This window comes from Emys orbicularis, chromosome 6, assembly GCF_028017835.1.
Source record: "Emys orbicularis isolate rEmyOrb1 chromosome 6, rEmyOrb1.hap1, whole genome shotgun sequence".
Classification (NCBI taxonomy): domain Eukaryota; kingdom Metazoa; phylum Chordata; order Testudines; family Emydidae; genus Emys; species Emys orbicularis.
In genome coordinates this window covers 115,836,972-115,864,055 of record NC_088688.1, presented here as the reverse complement: position 1 = coordinate 115,864,055, position 27,084 = coordinate 115,836,972, and the positions used below count along the sequence as shown (strand labels likewise).

General features: G+C 37.9%; 1 protein-coding gene across 1 annotated transcript; it reads left to right on the top strand.

The window, feature by feature from the left end:
* The first annotated feature begins 2,252 nt into the window (after positions 1-2,252).
* On the top strand, positions 2,253-25,399 carry C9orf72 (C9orf72-SMCR8 complex subunit). Its single transcript, XM_065406491.1, has 11 exons — positions 2,253-2,302; positions 7,545-8,031; positions 11,530-11,589; positions 12,583-12,678; positions 13,380-13,444; positions 16,043-16,115; positions 21,043-21,159; positions 22,870-23,105; positions 23,662-23,719; positions 24,625-24,734; positions 24,830-25,399. The coding sequence occupies exons 2-11, from the start codon at positions 7,588-7,590 to the stop codon at positions 25,014-25,016; spliced, it is 1,446 nt and encodes a 481-aa protein (XP_065262563.1). The 5' UTR covers positions 2,253-2,302; positions 7,545-7,587; the 3' UTR covers positions 25,017-25,399.
* Positions 25,400-27,084: the final 1,685 nt, after the last annotated feature.

Sequence of the window (27,084 nt, the reverse complement as noted above, 5' to 3'; positions counted from 1 at the left end):
TTCCTATTTTGTTGGCTACATGAAGAAAACCCAAAGAGTTGACGGAAAAACAAAAAGGCAAAGGGCAAAGTTGCTAACACAGAAATGAATCGCCCTTGCAGATACCTCAGCATGGCAACCAAACAGCAATATATATTAAAAGGAAACATGTCTACTTATTTTAATAATAATGTTTAACACTCATATAATTTTTATTCATAGCTTTCAAAGTAGGCTCCCCTTTTACTGATGGGGAAACTGAGGCACAGATATGTTAAATTACTTGCCCAAGGTCACATAGCAACTCAATGTCAGAAACAATAGATAGAGCTGAGGTCCCCTAACTACCGTACCCTCTTTACCGCTCTGCTGCTTCACTAAGGCTGTATGCTGCTAGATTCAAATTTCCTATTAAGCTTCTAACCTATAGAGCTTACTGTTTGGCTCATACATCAGAGGTAGGGTTTACCCAATCTACTTTTGCTGTCCAAAAGGAGTGAAATGTAAACAGTAAACTGCATAAATAACGAACAAATAAATATATCATCCTTTCAATTTTAATAATTTAGTATGTTAGTAACTAGCATAACGAATTTAAAAAATATAACAGGAGTACTTGTGGCACCTTAGAGACTAACAAATTTAGTTAAGGTGCCACAAGTACTCCTGTTATTTTTGCGGATACAGACTAACACGGCTGCTACTCTGAAACCTGTCATTAAAAAATATATATAAGGTCAAATTTAGTCTTGATGTAAGGATTGTACTGTAGTCAAAATTGCTGAGCCTCTTTGTTAGCTTTGAGTTTGATGCCTGATTTTTAGCCTGACAATTTAAATTTCAACAGCTTTTATCACTACAAGCTAGTTTTGCGATTTGTTCCACTGTTCAAAGAACAGTTGTACACATTTTTGAATGATTTTTAAATTGAAATTTTACCTTTTACAAAACAATAGCATAATCCAATAAATGTACATAATTGATATAAAATAAAAATGTATATAGGCTTTTCTAAGTGATATTTTGTAAAAAATAAAAACCATGTCAACTACTAAAAACAAACTAAAAAAGGGTTATATTGTAACAAAAGCACAGTAAGCGTATGTTTAGAGATTTGCTTCTTGCCATGGTATGGCAAAAAGTTGCATAACACCGTAGTGTATTAAATCTTTATGACACTGGAATTATATTCTTTAATTTTAAAGGAATTTTGAGAGGAAGGATGATTTTGTGCTTACAGCAGTGGCCTAGGACACAGGAGACTGAAATTCAGTTCCATGCTTTTGCCTTAAATTTCCTTTGTGCACATTGGCAAGTCACTTAAGCCAGGACCCCACAAAGAATTTCACTAAATGTCCAGACTCCTGGGCAGTTTTTAGCAATAGAGCTGTAACCTCTCTGTGTCTCATTTGTAAAATGGGACCGTTTGTCTTGTCTGGTCAGACTGTAAGATCTTCAGGCCAGGGAGTGCATCATAGTGTTGCCAAATAGGGTGATGAGGTGTCCGGTTTTCCCTATTGCCAACTCTTGTAATATTTGGTGTGCATTTTTTGTTTGTTTTTTGTTTTTTACAGATTCAGCTGCTGGAGTTATGTGATTACAAGGGCCTATCATCTTGTACTTGAAAAGAAAGTATCTATCCTTCATGGTTATGGATGTTTGGAGTCCTTAATCTTGACAGGTCAAAACGGAGACATCAAATAAAAATTTGTTTTTAAGGTAATTATGAGTTTTGAATGCTTGGTATTGACTCTGTTATTGTATTTGTGTCATAGTAGGGCATAAAGACCTAAAACAAGTTCCTTGTGTGAGGTGCTGCATAGGATTACATGGGATTTTCATTTTAGAAAAAGAAAAAGGCACAGCGAGAAAAGCTTGAAAATGTGACCTGACCCCTAATGCCAAAATCCAGGAGGCAAGTAAAAAGTACCCGTTCTTTTTAGTGAATTATGAGCTAACATGTTTTTACGGTGGGCAGGGGCTGGAAGTTATGGGGTTGCAAAAATCAGTGCTACAACGTAACCTCCTCCTTCCCCCATGACCCTGCAGCCACAGACGCCTCCGTACACGTATGTTGCCACTGGGCCGTGCCAGCAGCACGCTCACGTGCACGGACTGGTTTCTCTCCCCGCCTCGCGCGCCACTGCTGCCAGCGCGGGGGCGCCAGCGAGACAGACGGGGCCGCGGGGGGAGAAGGGGGGTGGAGGCGCATGCGCGAGGGGATTTGTCTGAGGCCGGCGGCGAGGCGAGCGTGGCTTGTTTGTCCGTACAGTGTGGCGGTTCCGGCGCGCGGCGGGCGGCTGCGGGGAGTGCGGCTGCGCAGGTGAGGCTGGGGGCTGGGCGGGCGAATAACTGGGGCCAGTCTCCCCCGCAACGGTTGAGGGGAGACGTTGTGGCCGTTGCCGTCAGGGACAGAGGGAGTCTCCTAGCGGGCGGGGCCTGGAGCCAGGTGGCTCATCGCGCAGCTGGGGCTGCACCCGAGAGCCGGGGGGGAGGGGCGGTATGTAGGGGGAGGGGATGCCGTATACGGGGAGGTGGGGGTGGCTGTGTGGGCTCGGTGGACCAAGCTCTGGACTGGGGCACGGGAGACCAGGGATCTGTCCCTGGCTCGGCCACTAGCCTGGTGGGTGACCTTGACCTTGTGCACCTCACTTCACCCGCCCGTGCCTCAGTTTCTCCACCTGAGAAGCAGGGGTTGTGATCGTGGCCTCCTTTGCATAGTGCATCGAGCTCTAGAGGTGAAGTGAGACACAGAAGAGGTGGGTGGTGGTATTAGTGGGGCATGGCTCTGGTGCCCTCCTGTGGCCATTACCCACCACCCCAGTGCAGTGAGTAGCCGCCTTCTCCAGTAAAGTGTGTCATTGCTTTTGGTAGCTTATGTTTTCATGTTTCTGTGGTTTTGAGCCTGGGGTAAGGAGGGATCTGTCTCACAGGCTGTGCAGTAACAACTTTCACACCTCTTCCTCCTTTTGTGCTGTGGTGCCTTTCTTCTCCTTGTTGGGTAAGCATTTGCTTGAGCTTTGCAGATTTCACTCCAGTCAAAATAACCTGTTGGAATGGAGAGGCTGGATAACTCAGTAGCGTCGCTCCTTTAAAAAATAAATAAACTGGTTTTTAGTTAAATCTAAATTCTATTTAACTTAAAGTTAAATTTGAAATTGACAACCTATGTTAAGGCTTAAGCTAGTTACAATCTATTAAAATTTAAATTAAATACAAAAAATAATATTAAGCAGTATGTGTTTGCTGCTGTGCTTTAAAGAAAGTCAAACCACAGAACTGGCAAAAGTCACTCGCCAGTTTTTTGACAGCATTAGCCTCTTCTGCTGGTACAGAGAGACTATTTTCTTCATTTCAGTTCATTCAAGTAGTTCAATGACTAGTTTATTAAGAAACCAATTGTGAGTTGAAGAAGCAAGAAAACTTGTTTTCCAGTCTATGAATAAAAATTGGGTATAAGGATGAGATCTAATAGTTCTAAAATCTTGGAGGACATGATGAACAGAAACAATCAATTCAGTTCACCAACAGCAGCTAATAATTCCTTTGTTTAATAAATGTTAGTTTTAAATGCAAAATATGTTTCGATAAACTTTTTTCTTATGTATCCGGTACACTTAAAATGCACAAAAACAGCATTTAAAAAAATTAATGGATTTGAGTTTCCATAAAAGTAGAGAATTTAATCAAGTAAAAAATGCATCATACACCATTTTCTAACAAAATAATGTATAAAAGACTATGAATAAATGTAAGTTATGTTAAATAACTTAAAATGTGTATAAATACAGCGTATCCTGGTTAACATTAAGAAGCACCAAGTTTAGAGCAAAGGCTATATTTAGTTTTTAATCAACATGGCTTAATAGTTACCAGCCAGTGAGACTAAATAGTTATTTTCCTAAAGAAAGAACATACAAACGCAAAACCGAATTAAGATTGATTATTTAAAGAATTATTAAAATCGGTGATTTAAATTGCTTTTATTTAAGTCAGTACGCTCTTTTAGAAAATGAAGAGATTGAGGCTATGAGAAAAGAGAGGAGATTTTTTGGGAAAACTAGAGGGAGAGCTTGAAAGGCAAAGTGCACACAACACAGGAAAAGGGAGTGGAATGGAGAGATGGAATTACTATTGTAGAATAAATGAAAATAGACAGTGGAATACAGAGAGGAAGAGACTCCCAGATACAGATAGAGGCCTGGTCTACACTAGAAAATTAAATTGGCTTAACTGTGTCAATCGGGTTGCGGATTTTTCACATGCCCTCTTGGGGAGAAGGATTACCTACACCAGTGGGAGAATCCCTCCCTTTGGCGTAGGTGGTGTACACTGAATTACTCCTGTGCATCCACAGAGTTTATGTCCCACTTCAGATTTCTTTGCTTCCCCGCAGAAAAATGACTTTCTGACAGGGAAGCCACAAGAGCCGTCATGCGACTCTCCCCAGCAGTATGTTTCGGGGGCCCAGGGCAGCCGGCAGAGAGGTAAATCACTGTGGAGCAGGAGGAGGGATGGGGGAAGACCTGGCTGGTGGCTCCTACTCTGCACCGGGCTCAGCTGCTAGGGCTGGGGAGGACAGAACTTCCTCTTCCCTTGCACAGCATCTGGGGCCGGGTCAGATCCACCCCCAGATTTTCCCCCCTGGCTGAAGGAAGCTCTGCAAACTCGCCCCACTCCCACTTCCTGCACCCATCACTCCTCAGCTCTAGGGGGGACAGATCCCCCCTGTACAGGGAGCTGCTCCCCCATTCACCCAACTCCCGTGCATCCAGACCCCTTCATACGCAGACCCTCCTGCCAGGCGTCACCCCCCACACTCAGAAACCCCACCCATGAGCCCCACTCCCCCTGCACCTGGACCACCCAGACAAGTCACCTGCACCCAGATTCCCCACCCCACCAAGTCCCAACCAGCTGCATCTGGACACCCCTGCAGAGTCCCATTACCATTACACCCAGAACCTCCCAGCAAGCCCCTGTGCATCCAGATCCCTCCTGCACCTGGATTCCGCACTGAGCTGCCCGCATCCAGATTGCCCCACGCAGAACCCTCTCAACCCACACCTCAATCCCTCCACACTTGGATCCTGCCTTGTTGAGCCTCCCTGCCCACACCTGGTGTACCTGGCACAGAGGGGCATGGCCCTTGGGTGTTTCTGGGGCAGGCCCAGTCCTTGCGCTGTGACAGGGTTGGGTGCAGCCTCACAGCTGAGTCCGTGCCTCATGGGGAGCTTCACAATGATCTCCCACCTCTGTGCAGCCAGTGGCCTGTGCTCCCCAATGCCATGCTGGAGCTTCCAAATTTATTTGATAAATAAAATTTGCACAATTTCAAAATATTGTGTGCAGAATTTTTAATTTTTTGGTACAGAATGCCCTCAGGAGTAACTGAAGGACTACAGTGGTGCAGCTACAGCAGTGCTGCTGTAGCATTTCAAGTGTAGACAAACATTGGGTAGGGGGAAGAGACAAACACTTGGGATAAGTTCAAATTTTGTTTAATATACAGCTTAGTGCAAAAATATTACAACTAGAGCTGGTCAGAAACCTTTTTTTGTGAAAAGGTATCTTTTTTTTCAGCCAGGTGTAATGATAATAAGCCACCCAAGTGTTATGTTTTAAATAAAACGGATCTGATTGTAGATGGTAGGATGAAGGAGAAAAACGTTCTGAAATTTGCATAAGTCACTAAAACCAGAAAGCACTAGAGCTGTTTGAAAAAGAGTCAGTAGTCAGCACCCGGATAACTCAGGGTCTTGTGCTTTAAGAATGAAAAAAATTCAATAGTAATTTAATAAGTGCCTAGGGTTGGTACTGTCAATATTCTATAAGTACTGCTAATATCCTGCTATCTTGAGTTCTTCTCCATTGTGACAGGTTTCAGAATGGTAGCCGTGTTAGTCTGTATCAGCAAAAATATCTGTTTCCCCTCAATCCCAATTCAAGTTCTGTGGCAAGCAACCTTAAACTTCAGAGTCTTTAGTTTTCTCTTTGGAATATGCTGGTGTCTTTCTTGCAGGCTCTATGCGGAATGGTGCAGTTGAATATATGCTTTATCTCTTGCACACCTCAAATGTATATGTAGTCCAGCTATAAACAAGTCTGTATTTCCTAAAATTATTTACATTTTGAGAAATGTACAGTTTGACACTTTTGGGGGTGAGGCAATAGGGTCTCACCAGTATCTAAGACAGGGGTCGGCAACCTTTCAGAAGTGATGTGCCGAGTCTTCATTTATTCACTCTAATTTAAGGTTTTGCGTGCCAGTCATACATTTTAAAGTTTTTAGAAGGTCTCTTTCTATAAGTCTATAATATATAACTAAACTATTGTTGTATGTAAAGTAAATAAGGTTTTTAAAATGTTTAAGAAGCTTCATTTAAAATTAAATTAAAATGCAGAGCCCCCCCTGGACCGGTGGCCAGGACCCGGGGAGTGTGAGTGCCACTGAAAATCAACTCGTGTGCCACCTTCGGCACATGTGCCGTAGGTTGCCTACCCCGATCTAAGAAGTGCATCTGTCGTTACGCTATGTATTCTGTCTTAAGAATTTGAACTTGTTAAATGAATGTTTTTCTTCTTTTAAGCTCCAGTCATGCTCTGAAAACTGCAAGGACTCATAGATCTGCCTGCATGGTTCTCAGTGCAGGAACAGAAAATACTTAAGCAAATGTGCTATTTTTTAAGTGTATAAGCACTTATTATATTTTTTGCAGCGATGAATAAAACAATCTGACTTTTGTGGAAGAAATTTCTTCAGCAGCACATTATAAACAGCACTAGCAATTGATGCTCATGTGCAGAAATTGCAGGATGTAGATAACTATGTAACTGATTCAAGAGAGATGCTTTAGTGGTTGAGTGTTAGGTTTCTGCTCAGAAAGGACCTTTCTTTCTTATATGGGGAAGATGTGGCTCCTCACTAAATCAATGGTGATTTTAACTTCATTATTCTTTTGTTTGTGTGTGGGGCAGGGAGATGATGTATGCCAAGATCATACCAAGTCTATCCGTTAATAATAGTATGTGGTATCTGTATTTATTAAATAGCATTATAAATTGTCCGTTTGTTGTCATAGTATCTAGATATCATTTACAAATTAACACAAAATGGTCAAGATTTACAGCTTTCTAATGAGAAATCAACACTGTAAATTAAGTGTCTGGCACATAAACTTGATTTGTGAGTTTCATGAAAATATTCAAGATATATGTAATTTCTCAAAAATTAGCTGTAGCTTCATATTTGATGTATACTAATTGGTTTTAGTGTATTCATATAGGGAATTGAAAGAGCCTTAATCAACAATTAGGTCTTTAAATTCAAACACAGGATTTATTTTATTATCCCACTCGTATGTAACAGACTTGTGCACACAACTATACTTAAATCAAAAGTGCGCTTGTAGACTTCATCCATACACGGAGATTAGAATAGAATCCCAAATGCGTAAGGTAGAAATCAAAACTTGTCTGTCATCTGTTTAGTGAAGAAGAAAAGGGGCAAACAAATAACCAGTGCTAATCCCACTCTTTTCTCTTTTAAAACTCTTTTTTTCTAGGTGATGGAAAAAATCTCTATGATGTGACAGTTAAGAAGCAGTCATGTCAGCTCTCTGTCCACCTCCTTCTCCTGCAGTTGCCAAGACACAGATCTCCTTGAATGGGGACTCACCATTACTAGCTGCTACTTTTGCCTACTGGGACAATATTCTTGGACCTAGAGTCAGACACATCTGGGCCCCAAAGACGGAACAGATGCTTCTCAGTGATGGAGAAATAACTTTTCTTGCAAATCACACATTGAATGGGGAAATACTTAGGAATGCAGAGAGTGGAGCAATAGATGTGAAGTTTTTTGTCTTGGCAGAAAAAGGAGTAATTATTGTGTCATTAATCTTTGATGGAAACTGGAATGGGGACAGAAGTACATATGGACTATCAATTATACTTCCACAAAGTGAACTTGGCTTCTATCTTCCTCTTCACAGAGTGTGTGTTGATAGGTTAACGCATATTATAAGGAAAGGAAGAATATGGATGCATAAGGTAGGTTTGTTCTTTATTGCAACCAAATGTTAAAAACCTGTAAGACCTTTAATCATTGTATAGAAAATAAGTATATGTTTTGTAAAGGCAACAGTCTCTCTGAGTCACATTACATAACAATCCAAGAAACAAACTTGATCTTAGATCTATAAATAAAATCTCTACCTCAATACAACTGCTGGAGTTGTATGTTAAAAATTGATCCTAATGCTACCAAATTCAGGGCTTGCACCTGAGCGCATGCAACTCCTATCAGGGCTGGTAACGACTTGCCTGAGGTCCCCTACAGTTCTATTCAGTTGATGCTAGCCTCCTATGGAAACATTTTTTACCTCCCCATGCTTATGATAAAAATTGTGTTGCTTTTATTTTTATAAAATAAAACACTGTGGGCACACAAAACCCTGTGTAATTTCCATATGCTGCACTGAAGCACCAGCTAGGAAAATGTATATGAGCCTTTAAAGGTACTTGGATCTGTACGTCCTTAACACCTTTTGGAAAGATGCTGTCGGTGTGTTTGATCCCAAAACAGGAAAAGCTGAGTAAGCTGAATCCCTATACAGAGTATTAACATCCTGCACGTAGGGTTTTTGAGACATATTGATGACTAACGTAAGTACTTAAAATGACAAGAAAATATGAACTTTTAGACTAAAACAGGAACATTGCATAAAAGTAACAGAACCAAGGGAAATGAAAAAAACACACTTTCATAACAAAAAGCAAGGATTCAAGACACAAGTTCCCACTTAGTGCAAGAACAGTTCATTTGGAATCCCAAAGGCAATTTTATTAATCAAATTGTGTTCAAGGATTACATAACTCAGTTCTGATCTTGCTGTAAAAGCTTCTTTGCAGACTGAATGTGTTTTAGAAAAAAAAGAAAAAGCTGCTTTATCTTTATACAGTAAAAGTTTCAGTATAATTCTGTTGTGCAAGAGAATCCCAATGCTTCATAGCTAATAAGCATCTTATAATTTTGCTTGAAAAAGTGGTAAGCTTTGATGTTGTTTTAAAGTGTCTATCTGATGGGGGGAAATTCTAGTTTTATCTTGTGTACTAGGACCTAGACAATAAAAAATATATATATTTTATAAAAGAGCACCTCTTAAAAGTTATTTGATTCTATTTTTGAGGTAGGAGACTCAAGTAATTTATCTCCTAATTCCCATTTTGTCAGAGTACTCAATTTATTGATTCCATAGGATAACCCTGTGAAAACTTGTCTTCCAGCATGTTTAGTATTGATATTTTTGTCATACTTTACAAAGGAAGAATAGGTATTTAAACTCTCATTTTCTCTAGATGAGGGCAGTGTCACAAATATTTCATGCCCAGTCCTATGTCCTAAAACTCAAATATGTTGTTGAGCAGTTAATTCTGTAACAACCATAGGTTAGTTATGTTTATCATGGTCTTGTGCTTGTGGACAGATCTTTTCTTCATTTTGTGTTGTTCTACGCTTTGACCTTTTAGAGGCAAAATGATCAAACTCAACATGACACTTCATTTTTGGAAGCAGTCATTTATTTGTTTCCTGATGTACAGATTTAAAGATTTTCATGATGAAATCCTGGAATTGTAGCTGCACTGGAACTTGCAGAAAATGTTCTGTCAACCCCAAAAAACTAGTTGTGAGATCTTTGACTTTATTTATTTGTTTTCCCACCAGCTGTTCTTGGAACAGACAGGCTCAGTCAGTGGCAGAGTGCTAAACTCTGAAAGAAAGTTATTTATCTGTGTTTTTTCTTGAGCAGTTATGAGCCCTTCTACATACGTTATCTCTATCCCAGCTCAGTCCTTGCCCGCAATAGAGACACCTCAGTGATAGATGCTCTAAAAATGTAGATTACAAATATAGCATTGTATACATTTTAGATATCAGTGTCTGACAGTTTCTGGGCATAATAATATGAAATTTAAATATTATTAAAATGGGAAAATGTGTAATACTGTGTCTCTTGGAACAAAGGCAGATTTCTACATCAGTTATCAATCAACCCAACATGCCAGGTTAAAATGGAAAACAAATGTCTTGAAGTCTTGCCTTAATTGATGCCACCAGTGTGCGTTGGCATTCCTACCAGATACCATGTCTTCCAGGTTTTCAAGAGTTCTGTCCTAGGATGATCAGCAGTTCAAACCAGATTGTATTAGGAGGCAGAAACTCGCTACAAATTTGAAATAGCATCCTGCATTGGCATATCCACTTAGATTCAGATGTATGCAGAGCAATGTTTAGAATGCTGGACATAGACAGACAAGCAACTGTTTAGAAGTCATTCCAAATAGGTCTAGAATCTTGTTTAGCTTTTACAAAGCTAGATATTTGAAGTTTTATGTGTTTGTCCAATAATTCCTAGCAGCTGTATTTCAAAAGAGAAAAGGGATTCTAGTAATTTGTTCAGTTTCAACTACATGAAGACTGAAATTTTTTTAAAACCAAGAATCTTGTTTGTCAAGGAAGTTATTTCTCATTGGAGCCCAAGTCAAGGAGGGGAAGTGCCTTTAAGGGATCTGTATAGCACCAATGTTGTTTTTCACAGGCACTTGTTTCAGATTCATTTAGGTTTTATCATTGGCAGGAGGAAATCTACTCTAACTTGTTTCTTCCTCATCTATTCTGAGGAGGTATGTAAGCTTTCTGTTCTGCAGTTGATCAGCCTTGAGTAGCTCAGTCACAGGAGATTAATGAGTAAACCTGCGAAAGATGTGGCAACACTTCAGCTTCTATAAGAAGACATCTCTGGAGCGTGCAAAATATTCATTGCCTATAATGTTGTTCTGACTATGCCATTCATTAGGGCCAAGTTTTCATAGCATATTATGCTGAATTGTTGTAAATGATTACGTTCATCATCATCATTCACTACTGAGGTTCTGATGACTTGACGCTACCAAAGTTCTCGCTGAATTTTTGGTGTGACCTCTTGTGTATCCTGTGGTGAAGTACCTTGACGTTTCCATGGATGTCTGCAATATTTAGTTCTAGAACAGTTAATGTATTGAAGATCTGCCAGTATCTCAAGATATGGAACAAATCCCCTTCCCAAAAGCAAATAAGTTTCCTCTTCCTGAAGATTGCATTTTTCCCTTGTTTTGTTAAGCTGGAACAACTTACTCCTTTTGCAGTGAAAAAAATAAGTAAAAATCAGCATAGCTGAATTTAGCATCTTTATTTCCACTGAGACCGATCCATCTGGTATTTTCGTGATCAGAGAGTGAAGGATATTTTTGTTTTATTTCAGCTTCCCTCCTCCTTCCCCCCCCCCCCCCACAAGTTAGAGGTTTATGGGGAGGGCGGGTGATGGGGGGGTAATATTTGCCACAAAATAGCTCTATAAAGGAAAATGCCTTGAACATCAAAATGTGAATCAAAGAAGTGTGACTCTACAGGGAAGAACATTTACCAGTTGACTGATGGGTGCATAATTTTATAGCCAAATACTGGAGCTTTTATAACTTGTGTGAAAATTAACTGCTTCTCTTGCTCAGGAGAGGCAAGAACATTTCCAGAAGATTGTCTTGGAAAGCACGGAGAGAATGGAGGATCAGGTAAGAGTGACTGACTGATGCATATGGCATACCATCAGAAAGCTATTACTGGAACTGGTGACTTTAGAAGTCGGTACTGCTGTTTATTTTTGGGATCCAGGAAGATATTTTTGGACTAGCAGAGTGAGCTGCCATGCACAGGAGGCAGTCTTTGTGAAGATAAGATGGTGGAAGCTATGACCAAATTGAAGGAAATTATATCCCGTCGCTTTATGGGTAAAGTGGAACTCTGTGAAGAATATTACCTTTCAGAAATGGGGAGGCCACTTACTCGAACATGATGTTCTCCAAAGGTAGCAGCTTCCTTACATTTATACTCTTCTACCCTTGTTTACTCATGGGTAGGTTTTTGCTAGGTCATTAGTCAGCTGGATCAGAGAACTGATGCTTGGTAACTATTATCTTGTAACTGTCCAAGAGAGAAGTCATTATAGACTTCATGGCTGAGATTACAAAGAGAATTTGGTTTCTGAAGCAATACATGTGAAAGCACAACCCTAGAGCTTGTTGCAAAGTATAAGATCAGAGAAATCATCATTTGATTCCGATGCTAATCTAGCTAATGAGCCTCTATCTGTTTGTCTCCTTGTCTCCAAAACATGTACTTTTAGAAATATAATACTTACTGATAATTACATCTAATACACTATGATACAGTCACCTACCTCTAGATCTATCCTGTCCAAGTCAAGCCAAATTGATTGGGTATTTAGAATAAAAGCCTTGAAACTAATTATAAACATTCTTGTTACTGGGTCAGCTGCTTATTTCCAGTTGGCTATTTTTGATGAGCAAAACTGAAAAAGTATGTATATATGAAAAACATATGTATCAATTTCCTGCTCCCTTCTAGTCTTGTGGTCTTGCCGCCCTCCCCACCAAAAAATAAAAAAGCTAAAATTATTCTGTCTTTAGTGTTAAAAATTTCTGTTACTAGTAGCTTTCTATACTGCATGCTATGCTTTTATTTCACAACATGTTATTTTTGCACAGGGCCAAAGCATCATTCCAATGCTGACGGGAGAAGTTATTCCTGTAATGGAACTTCTTTCATCTATGAAATCACACAGTGTTCCAGAAGAAATAAATGTAAGTCCTTATGTTTGCTGCATTTTGAAAAGGAAGCAACTATGCCACTCTCATTAATGCTGCCTTTGGTAAAATAAATCATTGATACCATAAGTCATTATGCTCTTTAACTGTTTGGCACAGGAAACTCTCCTAAATGGTATTTTTGCTAATAGCAGTTTCTCATAAATATCTGAGCAGTAGCAATAATTTTTGATCAACACTTAGCAAAATTGGCTGTCAACTGTATTACGCTTTTTAAAAAGGGAAAGGAAAGGATGTCATCAAATAAAATTAATATTAGGGGAAAGAGTTTTAATGGTGAGATCTATTAGAATGTGGAATAATCCTTCCCTGGACAGGAGAGGAAACACCATCACTTGGGCCAGTTTAAAATATTTTGATTGAAGCACTAAAAATATACTCTTGGGAACGATATCAGTGGTGGTTGAGGTGGGGGGAAATGGATTAGATGATATCATTACTCTTTTCTGTCTCTTAATATCTGTTGACCTCCTTCAGAGGTTAACGGTTTAAAACAGGAAGAGCTGTATTTTTGTGAGTCTTAAACATGCTTGATTCCTCACAATTGTGAAACTGAGATTGTCTAGGAGTCACTTAAGCTATCACCACATATCCTTAAAAATCCAAAATAAAATGTTTTTAATGTGGCTTGTTACACCACGTCATCTAACCCTTCTTTCTGTTCCTTTCCACTCCAGATAAGTGACACAGTGTTAAATGATGATGACATTGGGGACAGTTGCCATGAAGGTTTTCTCCTCAAGTACGGTCTTGTTCTCTGTTTTATGCTGTTGTGAAACCACTTTAAAAGTAAATGATGCCAGTGTCTCTTAATTGGTTGTTTTTAGGCTTGGAAGGATTAGATTTTTATTGGTAAATGTTGATTTCTCCAGATATGCACAAAGCAACAAAAAAATCTGTCTATCAATGATAATCAAAGTTACAGATAGGCAAGTAAGAAAAATGCTGCTTCAGAGCTTGCAAGCATTTGATTTGATATTTGCTTTGTATATTTTGACATGAAATGTTGACAATTTGTGTTTTACCAGTTACAAAGCTTTAACTTTTTGAATCTCAATATCTTTTGTCATTAAATAATTGTCTGAAACCCCTCTCCCCATAATTTCCCACCAATGTGAAATTTTAAATAGAAAAAATGGTTAAAAATAAACATCAGTATATGTCAAAATAGTTTTTTAAAAATCCAATTCCTCAAAGGCTAGTTGTATTGGTGGTTAAGAGTTAATTTGGGGTGAGGAGACGTTAGCGCTTGTATCGCTTCTTTATATGTCTGCCTAAGCGATAAAAGTATTCAGGCGGGACATAGACAAAGGGTTTTGAGTTTCTTAACACAGTAAGTCAGGTAGTGGTTATGTCATAGGAAGTTTAGGAAAAGTCATGGGTTAAAGTCACAGATAAAGAATGACAAATCCATAAATGTCATGCACATTTTTCTGTACTCAGAATGTTTAATTCTTCCATTTTCTTTAACATAAAAATAGTTAACCGTTAGTAAATCAGTACACAAATGTCTCTTGTGTTACGAAATCACATAACACACTCCCATCTTTAATGGGGGCGTTTATTGATCTTCTGTCATTCCTCAAAACATCTCTGTGTAATTGCCTGGTGAATTTAGATAGTCCCTAGCTCATAGAACCGTCACTGTGTTGTACAGCACCAAACACCCAATACACAAATCAAATAGTGACTGTGTTCATATACCTAGCAGTTTCATAGCATTTAGTGTTCATAAAGCACTTTGTTGCAAGGATTTATTTAGGTTTTCAATCCTGAGGCAAGTTAGCTTTTAGAAAAATATAAGAATGGCCATACTGTGTCAGACAAAGGTCCATCTAGCCCAGTGTCTTGTCTTCCGATAGTGGCCAATGCCAGGTGCCTCAGAGGGAATGAACAGAACAGGTAATCATCAAGTGATCCATCCCCTGTCACCCATTCCCAGCTTCTGGCAAACAGGCTTGGGACATCATCCCTGCCCATCCTGGCTAATAGCCATTGATGGACCTATCCTCCATGAATTTATCTAGTTTTTTTTAACCCTGTTATAGTCTTGGCCTGCACAACATCCTCTGGCAAAGAGTTCCACAGCTTGACTGTGCGTTGTGTGAAGAAATACTTCCTTTTGTTTGTTTTAAACCTGATGCCTATTAATTTCATTTGGTGACCCCTAGTTCTTGTGTTATGAGAAGGAGTAAATAATACTTCCTTATTTACTTTCTCCACACCAGTCATGATTTTATAGAGCACGATTTTACATTGAGAGCATATCCTACATGGTTTATTGTAGGTGAATTGCTTTCCACCAAGACACATCAAAAGAAATTGATCCTGTGTTAATGCAGCATTCTATTAGTATGGCTCTGATACAACAAATAACAGGACCTCGCTCTTTTGTTTTTGATTAAGATATAGGTACAGAGAATAGCACTTGGTCACTGTATATTCTCATTACTAAATAGCTGCATTATAACTGATTCAGTAAACCAACATGGTGTATGCACCAGAGCTACACATTGCATATAGCCTGTTCAGCTGAGCATCTTGTGCTGCACTACTCACAGTTATGCCCTTGAGGAATAGGGGAGCTTCCTGGCTTTTGCCAAATTAAAATTTTAAACTTATCATGGCTTCAGTATATATTTTGATTTTTTTGTTCATTGAATAAAAATTGGACTTGACAAAGTGACTATAATAATTCTGACCGTGTAAATTAAGCACAGTCATGCGTCCTTGTGGAACTCCAAAATGCAACTGCAGAAGTATATTCATACATACAAAGAACTCTTCAGTGTTGTGTACTACCTTAGATCCTGAAGTGGTGGTGGGTTTTTTTGTTGTTGGTTTTTTGTACTGAGATATGTGGTAGCAGATGCTTGTGGGATCAAAGCCCTGATGTGTTTAGTAATTGAAAGAAGCAAGACTCAGAACCTTACTGTAGTGCCTATGTTCTTTTACCAATGAAAGCTATTTAATCACAGTATAATTCAAGTTCCCTTAATTTGAAGGTATAGTTTTACTTTTGCTTATCTTAAATAAATTACCTTATACTCTTAGACACTAAACCCATAATTAAGTTAGCCTTCCAGTAACTTAATTCAGTTCAGCCAGGATGGCTTCATAGTAATATTTAAAAAAACAGATTCCTATTTCTTAAATGAATCGTACTAAAATCTAGACGTTATGAAAATCCAAAGGTTTAGTAATGTAAGTAAAGAAAAGACTGTTTGAAGCCTGCTTCTTTTTGTTTTGTTTTTCATTTCTGCATATAGAATTATGTTGAAGCACTTGTTTTGGAGTAGTCTGTTGTATTTATTAATCTGTATTTCATTTTAATTTGCAGTGCCATAAGTTCACACCTGCAGACTTGTGGTTGCTCTGTGGTTATAGGTAGCAGTGCAGAGAAAGTTAATAAGGTAAATGCATTTTATAATTCTCAAAATTGGATTCTGATTATTGTATTTGGACTGTCAGCAGATTATCTGCAGTAATGTAAAAGTGGCAATTAATGAAAAGTGAAATATTATTCAGTTAAATGTTATATTTCCCAGAAATATATTTGATGTGGCGGGAGCAGCACTGTATTGCTATTGAACTTTTTTATTTGTATGGTTGTTGGCAATTGAGTATGAAAAATAATTTATCATTTGTATTCTGACAGTTCTTAGCAACTAATTTATTTTATTGTGCATATGAAATTATGGAAAATGAGGCTATAGTTTTTAGGATTAGATTTTTTTTTATTAGCCATATGCATAAACTGATGGCATCTGGATTAACATTTAGCTCTTTAGCTATTGCAATGGATATTATCTAAATAAACGAATCTATGCATAATTTTATCATATTGAATACCCAACTGCAGAGTAAAACTTGCTGTGCTTCTGGATCACAAATTGCCTTTACACAATATCTAATGAGCACCAAACTATTATGAGTCACTCATGCATATGTAAGATGCAAATTTTCTAAGTTCCCACAATCAGTTCTTTGATTTCTCCTTGCACTTCTGTTCTGTGCTGCAGTTTCCCCATGATCCTCATAGCCTTAGTCATAAATAAATGACACATTTTAAATATTTTAATGTAAAAAATAAAACAGACTAACTGAATTATGTTAGTGACTTGGTCAGTAAACTCAGTTAGGTTCTGGGTTTCAGTGGAGACATGAAAGATCCAAAGTGCAGGTGCAAACTTATAAAATTTGAGTCCTGCAATAGCAAGATGTCCGTTGGTAGATTGGCATGTTTGCTGTCTGGAGTGTCTGTGGAACTAACTTATCAAAAGGATGCTTGCTTTATGCTACCTACACCTCCACGATCAGAAAGTATAGGAAGCATTGGCTGAATGCCTTCTTAACGGAAGAGGACTAAGGCAGAAGGCCAGGAATATCAGGATAATGCTCTTTATGCTTTCTCTCTGAAGACAGCCTTCTCAGTGGTGCTACCATTAATCAGAAGAATAACTGGTTGCAGACTCCTATGGCAAACTACCTTCTCCCCACACCTACCACTTTTTGAAAAAAAGACAGGTGCAAAGGAACGGAGGGAGGGTTGGGGTGGTACCACCTCATGTAGCCGGGGGAGGGCCTACAGCCATGAGGCACCAATACCACCTCTCTACAAGTACTGCTAGGCACATTTATCCAGTTCTGGTGGGCTGGGCGCATGCGCACCTAAATGGAATACATGTCTGCACCACATCTAGAAGAACCATAGTTACAGTAAGTAACTGTTTCTTCCTAAGCCTACTAACTTGTCAGGTGATTATACAGCTACAGGGTGGATAAAAATCCATGATTTTAAAAAAAAATCGGATTTGTTTTATTTCAATTGGATTTTTTTTTATAGGTTTCTTCCTCAAAAAGCATTTTATCTAAAGATAGTTTTAATTAAGATACATTATAGGTCAAAGATATCTCATCATGGAATAGGAATTATAAATTCTAATTCTGTAGTGTGAGACAATATATTCATGTAATGTTTGAGAGGTTTTGTAAATGAGTTCCAATAGTTCATGGATTAAGGACTCAATCTTACGGGGTTCAGAGGCTTCTGTATAGATTATTTAGGTTAATTTTTCTATCTACCCAATGGGACTCAGTGCTTAGTCTCGAAGATACCGTCAGAGATGCTTAGTTTTGCAGTTCTCAAACTGGATTTGTCTCTCTAGAGGTAACATGCTTGTTAACAGCAAAAATGTTATTACATAAATAAATAATATATAGAGGTGAGAAATAACAGACCTCAACTCTGTTGTCCCGGTGCAAATTTGTGTACACAGAGTCAATCCCTTACCTCTCTCTAAAAGTGCAAAGTTTCAAAAAGTTCAATGAATAGAAGATTGTTGGGGGCGGAATAGATCCAGACAAGGAGAAGAAGTCTGGAGATAAATATGAGAAGCAAGGGACATATGCTTGTTTTTTTAAAAATATTATATGTTTGCTGTTGAAGAAAAAAATCCAGAATACTTAACGTTGTTGTTTTAGTTAAAACAATTTAAATGTTTGTCTGGTGATGTTCTCCTTCTAATACAGCATGGCAAGAAAATCCTCCAAATATTAATGATTAACCTGTTGAATTGGAGATAGTTCATCTCCCAATGACTTCATAAATATCTGCTTCAATTACCTTTGGTAAATTAAATAACCAAACACTCATTCATTTTCTGATATAGCTGTAAAACTAAAAAAGTTTTCAAACTAAATCACTGTTTAAAAATGTATAGTGTGTACCTTCTAAAAATGAAACCTACATCTATCTCTGAGTTGTGAAAAATGTGTATTAAGGTTATAACAACCAACAAGAATGCACTTTTATGTAGAAAACCATGATTAAATCGAGTCTTCCTGACTAATGATTTAAATCAAAACCACCCTGCATATCTACATATTTAAAAGAATAATACTTTTAGAAAACCTGTTCAGCTGTGTTTGGAAAAATGAAATGGAGGAAGCCCTTTTAACTCTGAGGCTTTCTGAATGGATTTGTATGTACAAATTGGTTACAGTTATGCAGATGTGCCAGTTTTAAATGTATTGAGAGTCCCTATTAGAAAGGTTATTGGCATGATGATGTGCCAGTGTTGGTCCCAGTATATTAGAGAGGGAAGGGGGTTGAGGTAATATCATTTATTGGACCAACTTCTGTTGGTGAAAGAGACAAGCTTTGGAGCTACACAAAGGCGTCCAGACCTGAAGGAGAATTTCATGTAGCTCGAAAGCTTGTCATGTTCACCAACAGAAGTTGATCCAATAAAAGATATTAATTTACTCACCTTGTGTCTCTATTAGAAAGGTGTCTCTTAAAATAGCAGGTTGATGCTGGGAGTTGAATTCACACTTTCACAAAACATTATTCTTACATTCATCTGGGATATATCAGATGCTTGGGTCAGAAGGACTGTCCTTTGATTCCTATTTAATTAAGCCATTCTTCAGTCCACCCCCTGTAGTGTGAATACTGCTAGTTAATCTCCTACAGTGAGAATTGCAGAGGCAACTCATGATGGAGAAAATAAAGCTATCTTTATCAGTAAATTGAATTTTCCAGATGAATTGCCTCTCTGTCCTTCCGCCAAAAGGGGGGCCTTTAATATGCACCTTTAAGTCAGAGAGGAGCTGAGAAGGACTTTGTAGTAACATGTAGTCCTAGAATATTTAGGTGTGAGGCAGATGTGCCATTAATGACTGCAACCTGTACCACTGCTATTAGAGCCGGGGTTGTCTTTTGTATGTCTACAGCACCCAGCACAATAGGGTTTCAATCTGTATTGGGGCCTCTGGGTTCGACAGTAATGTAAATACTTACTACTACTGCTACTGTTTGTCTCATGAAACTATGGCATGACACTGCAGTGTGGCTCTGTAGAACTCCGTTTATATGTAAGAAACCCATATGCAGTCTTTTTATTTGATTATGCTTCGAATTAATGGTACGCCTCTTATTGAGTTCCAATTTATTTTACAAGATTGAACTTTCCTTCATTGTAAGACTTCTTTTTAGTTCTGGGAGTCAGTCTCTTAAGTGGGTGTGTATAATACTCACTAATATTAATATAATATGCTTACAACAAGAGGACATGGTTATAGTAAGCTTTGGGGCTGGTAGAGTCATCTTATTAGTTTGTACAGTGCCTAGCACAATAGGGTCCTGCTCCATGACTGGGAGTCCTAGGCAATACTGGAATATTAAATAATAATCTATATGTAAATTGTTCAGATAAAATATGTATGTATTCTAAACACGATACTTAAAATAACTAATTAGTAAAGAGCTGTTGCTCTTTTTTTCCGCTTAATACTTAGAGCATCTCTGATCAGTTCAATGAGAAGTAGATTAAAGAGAGGAAAAAATAAAATGATTGAGCTCTCAGACAAAAGCTGCTGAATATTTGGGGTTGTAGAAGCAGGAGAATGTACGTATATCATGAAATGTGCATTATTGTGGCAAAAGAAGTCTAAATTAGTGGAAAAAATTATGGGCATCTTAATTGCGTGCTGTGCATACAGAGTATTTTTTTTAAAAAGAAAAGAAGCTGGGGAAATGCATGTCTGAAAACAGGTTAAGAGCATATTGTGTAACAACTACAGCAGCGCTTCTAAATACTCTCTCCTCGAACTATGTTTCTGTTAATGGTGCAGCTAGATGGAGTGCTTAAAATAAACATATACTTATGCCTTCAGGAAGTCTGCTTTAGTGATTTTTTTATTAGTCTTTCTGAAAATGCAAAAACACCTATCACTGCATCATTAAAGCAGGTTTTTGCATTTTCTGACGTAAGTATTAGCTGTCAAAGTTCCTACAGCAAGAGCATCTTTTGAGCAAGACATTTGCTGAACAACTCAAATCATTGGTTTCCTACTCTATTTCATTGTGTCATTCAACTGCTCATTATCTATTTCCACTGAATGTTTCCTTGCAGCATGGACCATGCTTTTTCTCCTCTTCTGAGTAAGAGCATTTAGAACACTTATTAAAGCATATCATAAAAATTATACTGGATGTACAACATGAACAAAACTGATGTTGCCGTGGTAACCTAAACTTCTGTGTTTCTTGACTCTAAACAATTAAACTATGCCACCTTAGATGTTCCGTTTAATATTTGTTCTGTGTTATTTTCATTTAATATGTAGTCTTGAGGAATGTGGTTTAATTTTAATACCTCTACTTTTAGATGTCAGTATGTAACTATTTGACATTATTGTAGCATTCTTTTTTCTAATGTGTGGTGAACTTCTTGGATAATCACTTATTTGAAATCTGTACTGTATTATGTTCTAAGTTCAAAACTTTCTTTACTATACATCTGCCTATTTTTTACAACGCTTTTTGTATTGCAGATAGTGAGGACATTGTGTCTGTTTCTTACTCCATCAGAACGGAAGTGTTCCAGACTCTGTAGAAATGAATCTTCCTTCAAATATGAATCAGGACTCTTTGTTCAAGGCTTGCTTAAGGTAAGGCAATTTTATTGTGATTTCTGATTTTTTTTTTTTCTAAATTCTTTTCTCCAGTATCCAGAAACCTACAATTTCTTAATATAATCATCTTAACTTGAAAATACCTAAATATATTGTTGTCTTAAGAAGTTTTTCCTCTTCACTTGTTGATTCCTGGTGCCAGTATTATAACCATGACTTCTCTCCTATATGTCTGTATCCATCTGTTGCGTCTTGTCTTCTACTTAGAGCGTGAGCATTGTGGGGCAGGGACTATCCTTTTTTCTTTGATGTTTGTACAGTTCATAGCACAATGAGGTCCTAGTCTATGACTAGAGCTCCTAGGTGCTATGGTAATACAAGTAATACATTATTACCTATATTCCATGGCTTAAAGCTGTTTCTGGGGATGCAAAAATTTCAAGCTAATTTTTCCTCTGTACTGTCCGTTCCCTTTAGGAATAGTTTTTGTCATTGTTCCTTCACTTTGGGAATAAATCTATAGATTTGCTACTTTTGGGGGATCCTAGACCCATACAGGCAAGAGTTTAAAATTTGCATATGCTAGCTAAATCAGACTCGGAGAAAAGAATGTTAGACTCCAGCACTCCAGCATACTATGAAAAATAGTTTCAAAATATTTACAAAGGGCTGTAGGAGTGGATGGTGCTTCATAGGCAAATAATATTACAAGGCCCCTGTTCCAAGGAGCTTTCAGACTAAATTTGACAGATGATGATAAACTATAGCTAAATGATATGACGTTGAGGGACAGATTGTGGAACCTGTGCTGGCCAACACATTCGGAAGATGGAGCCAATGTTCTGTCCCTGCCTGCCCACTCTGACTTCTGTTGGAGAGGAGTAGGGACCCGAGGGAGCCACATTTTTACATTTAACTTTTATTGTATTTACCTAGCGGTACCAATATCGTTGGGGGGGGACGGGGGACAATGCCTTTTATCAAAACCAAATAAAAGCTCAATCTGTTTGCCTCCTAACTAGGTAGACTAAGTAGTTCTTCGTTCTCAGTAGCAAGTGTGCACTTGGGTGGAGGGTTCCTAACTTCAAATGCTGATTATATATGCTACCTACTTACGTGTTGAGAGACTTTCTAAAGCTTTTCTACAAGGAGTGAAGATGTTCTCAGCACTGAAAATATTTTTAAGAAAAAAAACTTGTGCATGCTCAAACTTCTCAAATTTAGAAGGCTAAAGTTAAATGCTGTCATGCTTCCTGCATGATAAATATTGTATAATGCTCTATGGTATTCTCTCCTGACCTCTGTTCAATTCACTTGGTAGGGTATTTGCTCATTTAAAGCTGCATTCATGGCTGTAATGTTGCTGTTCTCCTTTCGCATACGGCTTTGTAACTCACTTTAATGTCAAGCATCATGCAGCATGAGAACGGTGTGCCATTTGGTGCGAGGGAGTTGCTGGAAGGGTGTTACCAGCAACAAGACTGTCCTGAAACAATGCAGTGATGTGCACATCACTATTTTCCAACACCCCCTCCAAAAATTGATATTTTATGTGTATACTGTTACTTTAAACAATCACCCTGTTTTACAACAGGGTTTAACTAGAATTATAAACACACACACCTCAAAAATGAAATGCATTTAAACACGTTGTTTTAAACTTAAGACTGGTGCTTTAATGTTGTTTCAAATACCGGTATTTTTTTGTAACTGGGAGACTTCTCTAACTCTTTTTTGCTGTAACAGGATGCAACTGGAAGCTTTGTGTTGCCCTTCCGTCAAGTAATGTATGCTCCATATCCTACTACACATATAGATGTGGATGTCAACACAGTGAAGCAGATGCCCCCTTGCCATGAACATATCTATAATCAACGGCGATACATGAGGTCCGAGCTGGCAGCATTTTGGAGAGCCAATTCAGATGAAGAGATGGCTCAGGATATCACTATCCATACAGATGAAAGCGTCACTCCTGATTTGTATGTACTATCCTTATACTTTCAAAATTATACTGCTTAGGACAGCATAACAGTGTAGTTGCATTTTGTCAGACCTTTTCTTATAAAATACAGTTCTGTTTTATTCAGCAAATGCTTTCCTCAATCAGGATAAACAGCCTTTGTTTTCTTCTTGGGGAATGGGTTATAGGAGGTTAAAAACACTTCAGAAGTAGTACCTGTTGCTCAGTATTTCATTAGCACTCCATCCCAATGAAATTCCTGATAACATTCCATCCAATCTGATATGGTTGAATAATAATAAATAAGTATGCTATATAGCTAAGTACATTTACAGCTGACATTGGCTTACCTGGTTATTGTTAAGCGCATCTGGGCTGAAAAAGTTCGGTTTCATATTCTATAGTAACTTTTTTAAAATAAAGCCCATATCATAATTCACTAAAACTGACTTTTTTTAAATTTGTTTTAAATTCTGTCATACCCTTAACTATAATGCTATTACCAGGCACCAATATAATATATTTAGTGCCTCCTTATCACATTATGTCATGTTTTCTTTGTTGTCTCTTCACAGGAATGTTTTTCAAGATGTCCTGCATCGTGATACATTAGTAAAAGCCTTCCTGGAGCAGGTAATAGCTGTTCTTTCAGAATGAGCAAAAGATGAAAAACAATTCTCTACTCTCATATAACAAATATTTTAACACAAATAGATCCTTCCCTGCATTATTTGAAAACACAACAATAGTAGTACAAGAGAGATTCCTCTGAACATGTGCAGAAATGTAATGACCTGCTAATTACAGGTTCCTGTAAAATATCTGTCATTCTATGACTATAATAATCAAAAAGTAATATAATACTGAGTATGTACAGTGCCAACATGCCATTCTTGTTGAGCTGTGGTCTTTTCCTGAAAAGTACTTTACTGGAGGGACTGCATTCAGGAATGACTATTGGGGGGTGAAAATATGTGTGTGTGTGGGGGGGGTAGAATCCCAGGTGCACTCAGCCTAGGAAAGTACCTTTCAGCATGGGATTGTTACCCAACCACGTGTAGGATTAGAAATTGGTGTCGGTTTAAAATGTCTGACTGTGTAATAGAGACAAAGTGGGACCAACACAGCTACAACAACACTGCCTATGTAACCGTGTAATACAAATAGATGGCTGTTAAACACTGCAAGCTTAATTTACAGTACTATGTAACACTGAAAATACTAGACACAGTTGTGAAGAACAAGGCACACCCCCTATTGCTGTATAATACTGCTTGAACTTGCAGCACTGTATAATCACTCAAGTCTGATCCATTTCAAGTAATGTAAAAAAAAAGAGCAAAAACATGATTTGTCTTAATAGAATGGCAGAACAGCTTATTGCATCTGTCCAAAATGTATCCTTTCATGATTATACATTTGCTTTAGCACAATTAGGAACTGTTACATATATGTTAGTTCGGTGTTTTAGTTTTCCACATTCCTGGAATGAAACTTGAGTTGCATGTAATTTAGTTTTCTGCTGTAATTTTTATCAGGTCTTTCATTTGAAACCTGGCTTGTCTCTGAGGAGTACTTTCCTTGCCCAGTTTCTGCTAGTCCTTCATAGAAAAGCCTTAACTCTTATAAAGTACATAGAGGATGATACGTAAGTAAAAAGATAATAGAAGGGAGGGGGTGGGGATTTCTTGTTCACTAGGAAATCCTTCTATGTTGTAACAGTTTTTCTCTTTACTCTTGCAGGCAGAAAGGAAAAAAGCCTTTTAAGTCTCTCCGTAGCTTAAAAATAGACCTTGACTTAACAGCAGAGGGCGATCTTAACATAATAATGGCTTTAGCTGAGAAGATCAAACCTGGTCTACATTCCTTTATCTTTGGGAGACCCTTCTACACTAGTGTACAAGAACGTGATGTACTAATGACATTTTAAAGATCCTGTATGCTGCTGAAAGAAAGCTAGTAATGTAAACACCATTTTTCCCTTTTTGATAAGCACAGTCTTGCACTCGAATGAAGTGACTGAAAGCAAGTTACACTACAATCCAGTCGAAATGGGGAGGGAGTATTCGAGGGAAAGTCACTTCAGTTAGGGAAGCACACTTCAGAAGAGCCTTTTTTGTTGTTTACAGTGAAAGTAAATATTTCAGTAGTTTTTATGATATTTTGGGTTTGTTCTGTAAACTTTGCCACAGTTCTGGCTTAAACTGATTTAAAGGGAGGCTTTTATATTGACTCTTTAGAGAGATCATACAGCTTCCCCACCATTTCTCTTCAATTTTGTGTCCCTCCTTATCCTGTTATCAGTATTTCCCAGTGTTGTCATGGAAAACCATACTTCTTGTCCTCTCCATTATGGAGGGCACTGCCTTTTGTGAAACAGAAACTGGAAGGACAGTTTTAACTCTTTTTTTTGTTTTTGTTTTTTGTTTTGTTTTGTTCTGTCTTCTTTCCTATGTGTGGGGCTGGTGTGAAAAACACCTTCCCTGCTCCCCATCCCATTCCAACTTCACCAGAAGCTTTTTTGCTACTTTATATGATGCATTTAAAAGGATATTAAAAAGAAACTAAAGATGAAGGAGTACTGTACAGCATTATCCTTGGGAGCCAGAGTGCTGCCTTTTAGTGGATTGTAAAGCCAAACTGATCTGAAGAATGCTGCTTTTAAAACAGGGTCATTATTTAAGCTGTTTTGCGTATATAAGTGCCAACCAGGATTTTCTGTCACTGACTATGTTGAACCATCATGCATTTCAGTGCTTAATGACCCAACGTAATAGAGCTCTTTCAGAAAACAAAACAGGAAAATTAGGTTTTACACTTGCACAGCCATTGCCAACCTTTCTTTTTATAATCTGCTCCTGTTTTTTTATGAATAAAAACAAAGGCTACATTAAAACACTAGACCACCTGTGCCTCTGTTCTTTTTGGAAATAACCCCTGGAATATAGCCAAACTTCAAGATACACTTTCTTTTCATGTTACCTTTGTCATATGTTCAGCATAACTTCATTCAGGAATCAATGTGGCTGTTAGCTAATAGGAATAACTGTGTTGATGGAAAAACAAACTCTGGTTCAGTGAGATGCTAATCTCCCTCGTCCACACCAACACACTCACCTCTCAGTCCACTTGTTTTGCTTTGCATACAGAAGATAAAGAACAGCAGGAAGTTGGGAAATGTACTTTACCTGCTTTCAGAGCATTTCTTACTTGAATAATCTGAGTTGTTGGATGTAGTTTTCAGATTCCCCAGAAGCTTTTCAGGTTTTGCCAATGTGCTACATGGTGTACTATGCTAAGTGATGCATCTGCATTGCGTGCTGCTATCTATCTGTCTTCTCCCCTTTCCTTTCTCCTTCCCCTAAAAAAAAAAAAAAAGTCAGGAATCTGCTTCTGTAAATGTAGTGTGTTAATGATATTCCATGATTAGAGATTCCTTGCCAAAGAACTATGTTAGTAACTGGGAATCTAGGCAAAGCCATTGTTGCTTTACTACTTAAGCCCTTGTTATAACTTTTTTTTATAGGATGGGTTTGCTCTGTGAACTACTCATTTTCAAACTCAGTTTCATTAGTTGAGACATAAGACACAACACTTCAGAATAATAGATTTTTCTAAAATATCCTCTCTTCTGACCTTAAAAGGGATACTGTCAAATAGCTAATGTCCAAAATGTGATTGTCATTTTCTTATAGGAAAATGTATTTTACAATCTAAATATTTAGGACTTCTAATAGGAAAAAAGTAAGGTATGCCATTGTGTACTTAATACATATGTGCAGTTACTACAATTTCATATGAAAATAAGATTATACATGTGAATGACCATTACTTACTGTGTGCATGCATAGTTACCTTATTACATGCATAATTACTCTCACAAATTAAAGTTTATCTTTAAAAAAAAAATTTTTCAAGTCAATCTTAAAAATAAAAACATAATACACTTTTGTAGAGTCCCTGCAAAATGTCTCATGCTGTTGGGCTTCCTTCTGCCA

Excerpts from the sequence above, each read along its gene's own strand:
- C9orf72 (XM_065406491.1), top strand. The coding sequence starts at position 7,588 with ATGTCAGCTCTCTGTCCACCTCCTTCTCCTGCAGTTGCCAAGACACAG. Across the intron at positions 8,032-11,529 it reads GAAGAATATGGATGCATAAG|GAGAGGCAAGAACATTTCCA; the intron begins GTAGGTTTGTTC and ends TCTCTTGCTCAG. Across the intron at positions 13,445-16,042 it reads CATGAAGGTTTTCTCCTCAA|TGCCATAAGTTCACACCTGC; the intron begins GTACGGTCTTGT and ends TTTAATTTGCAG.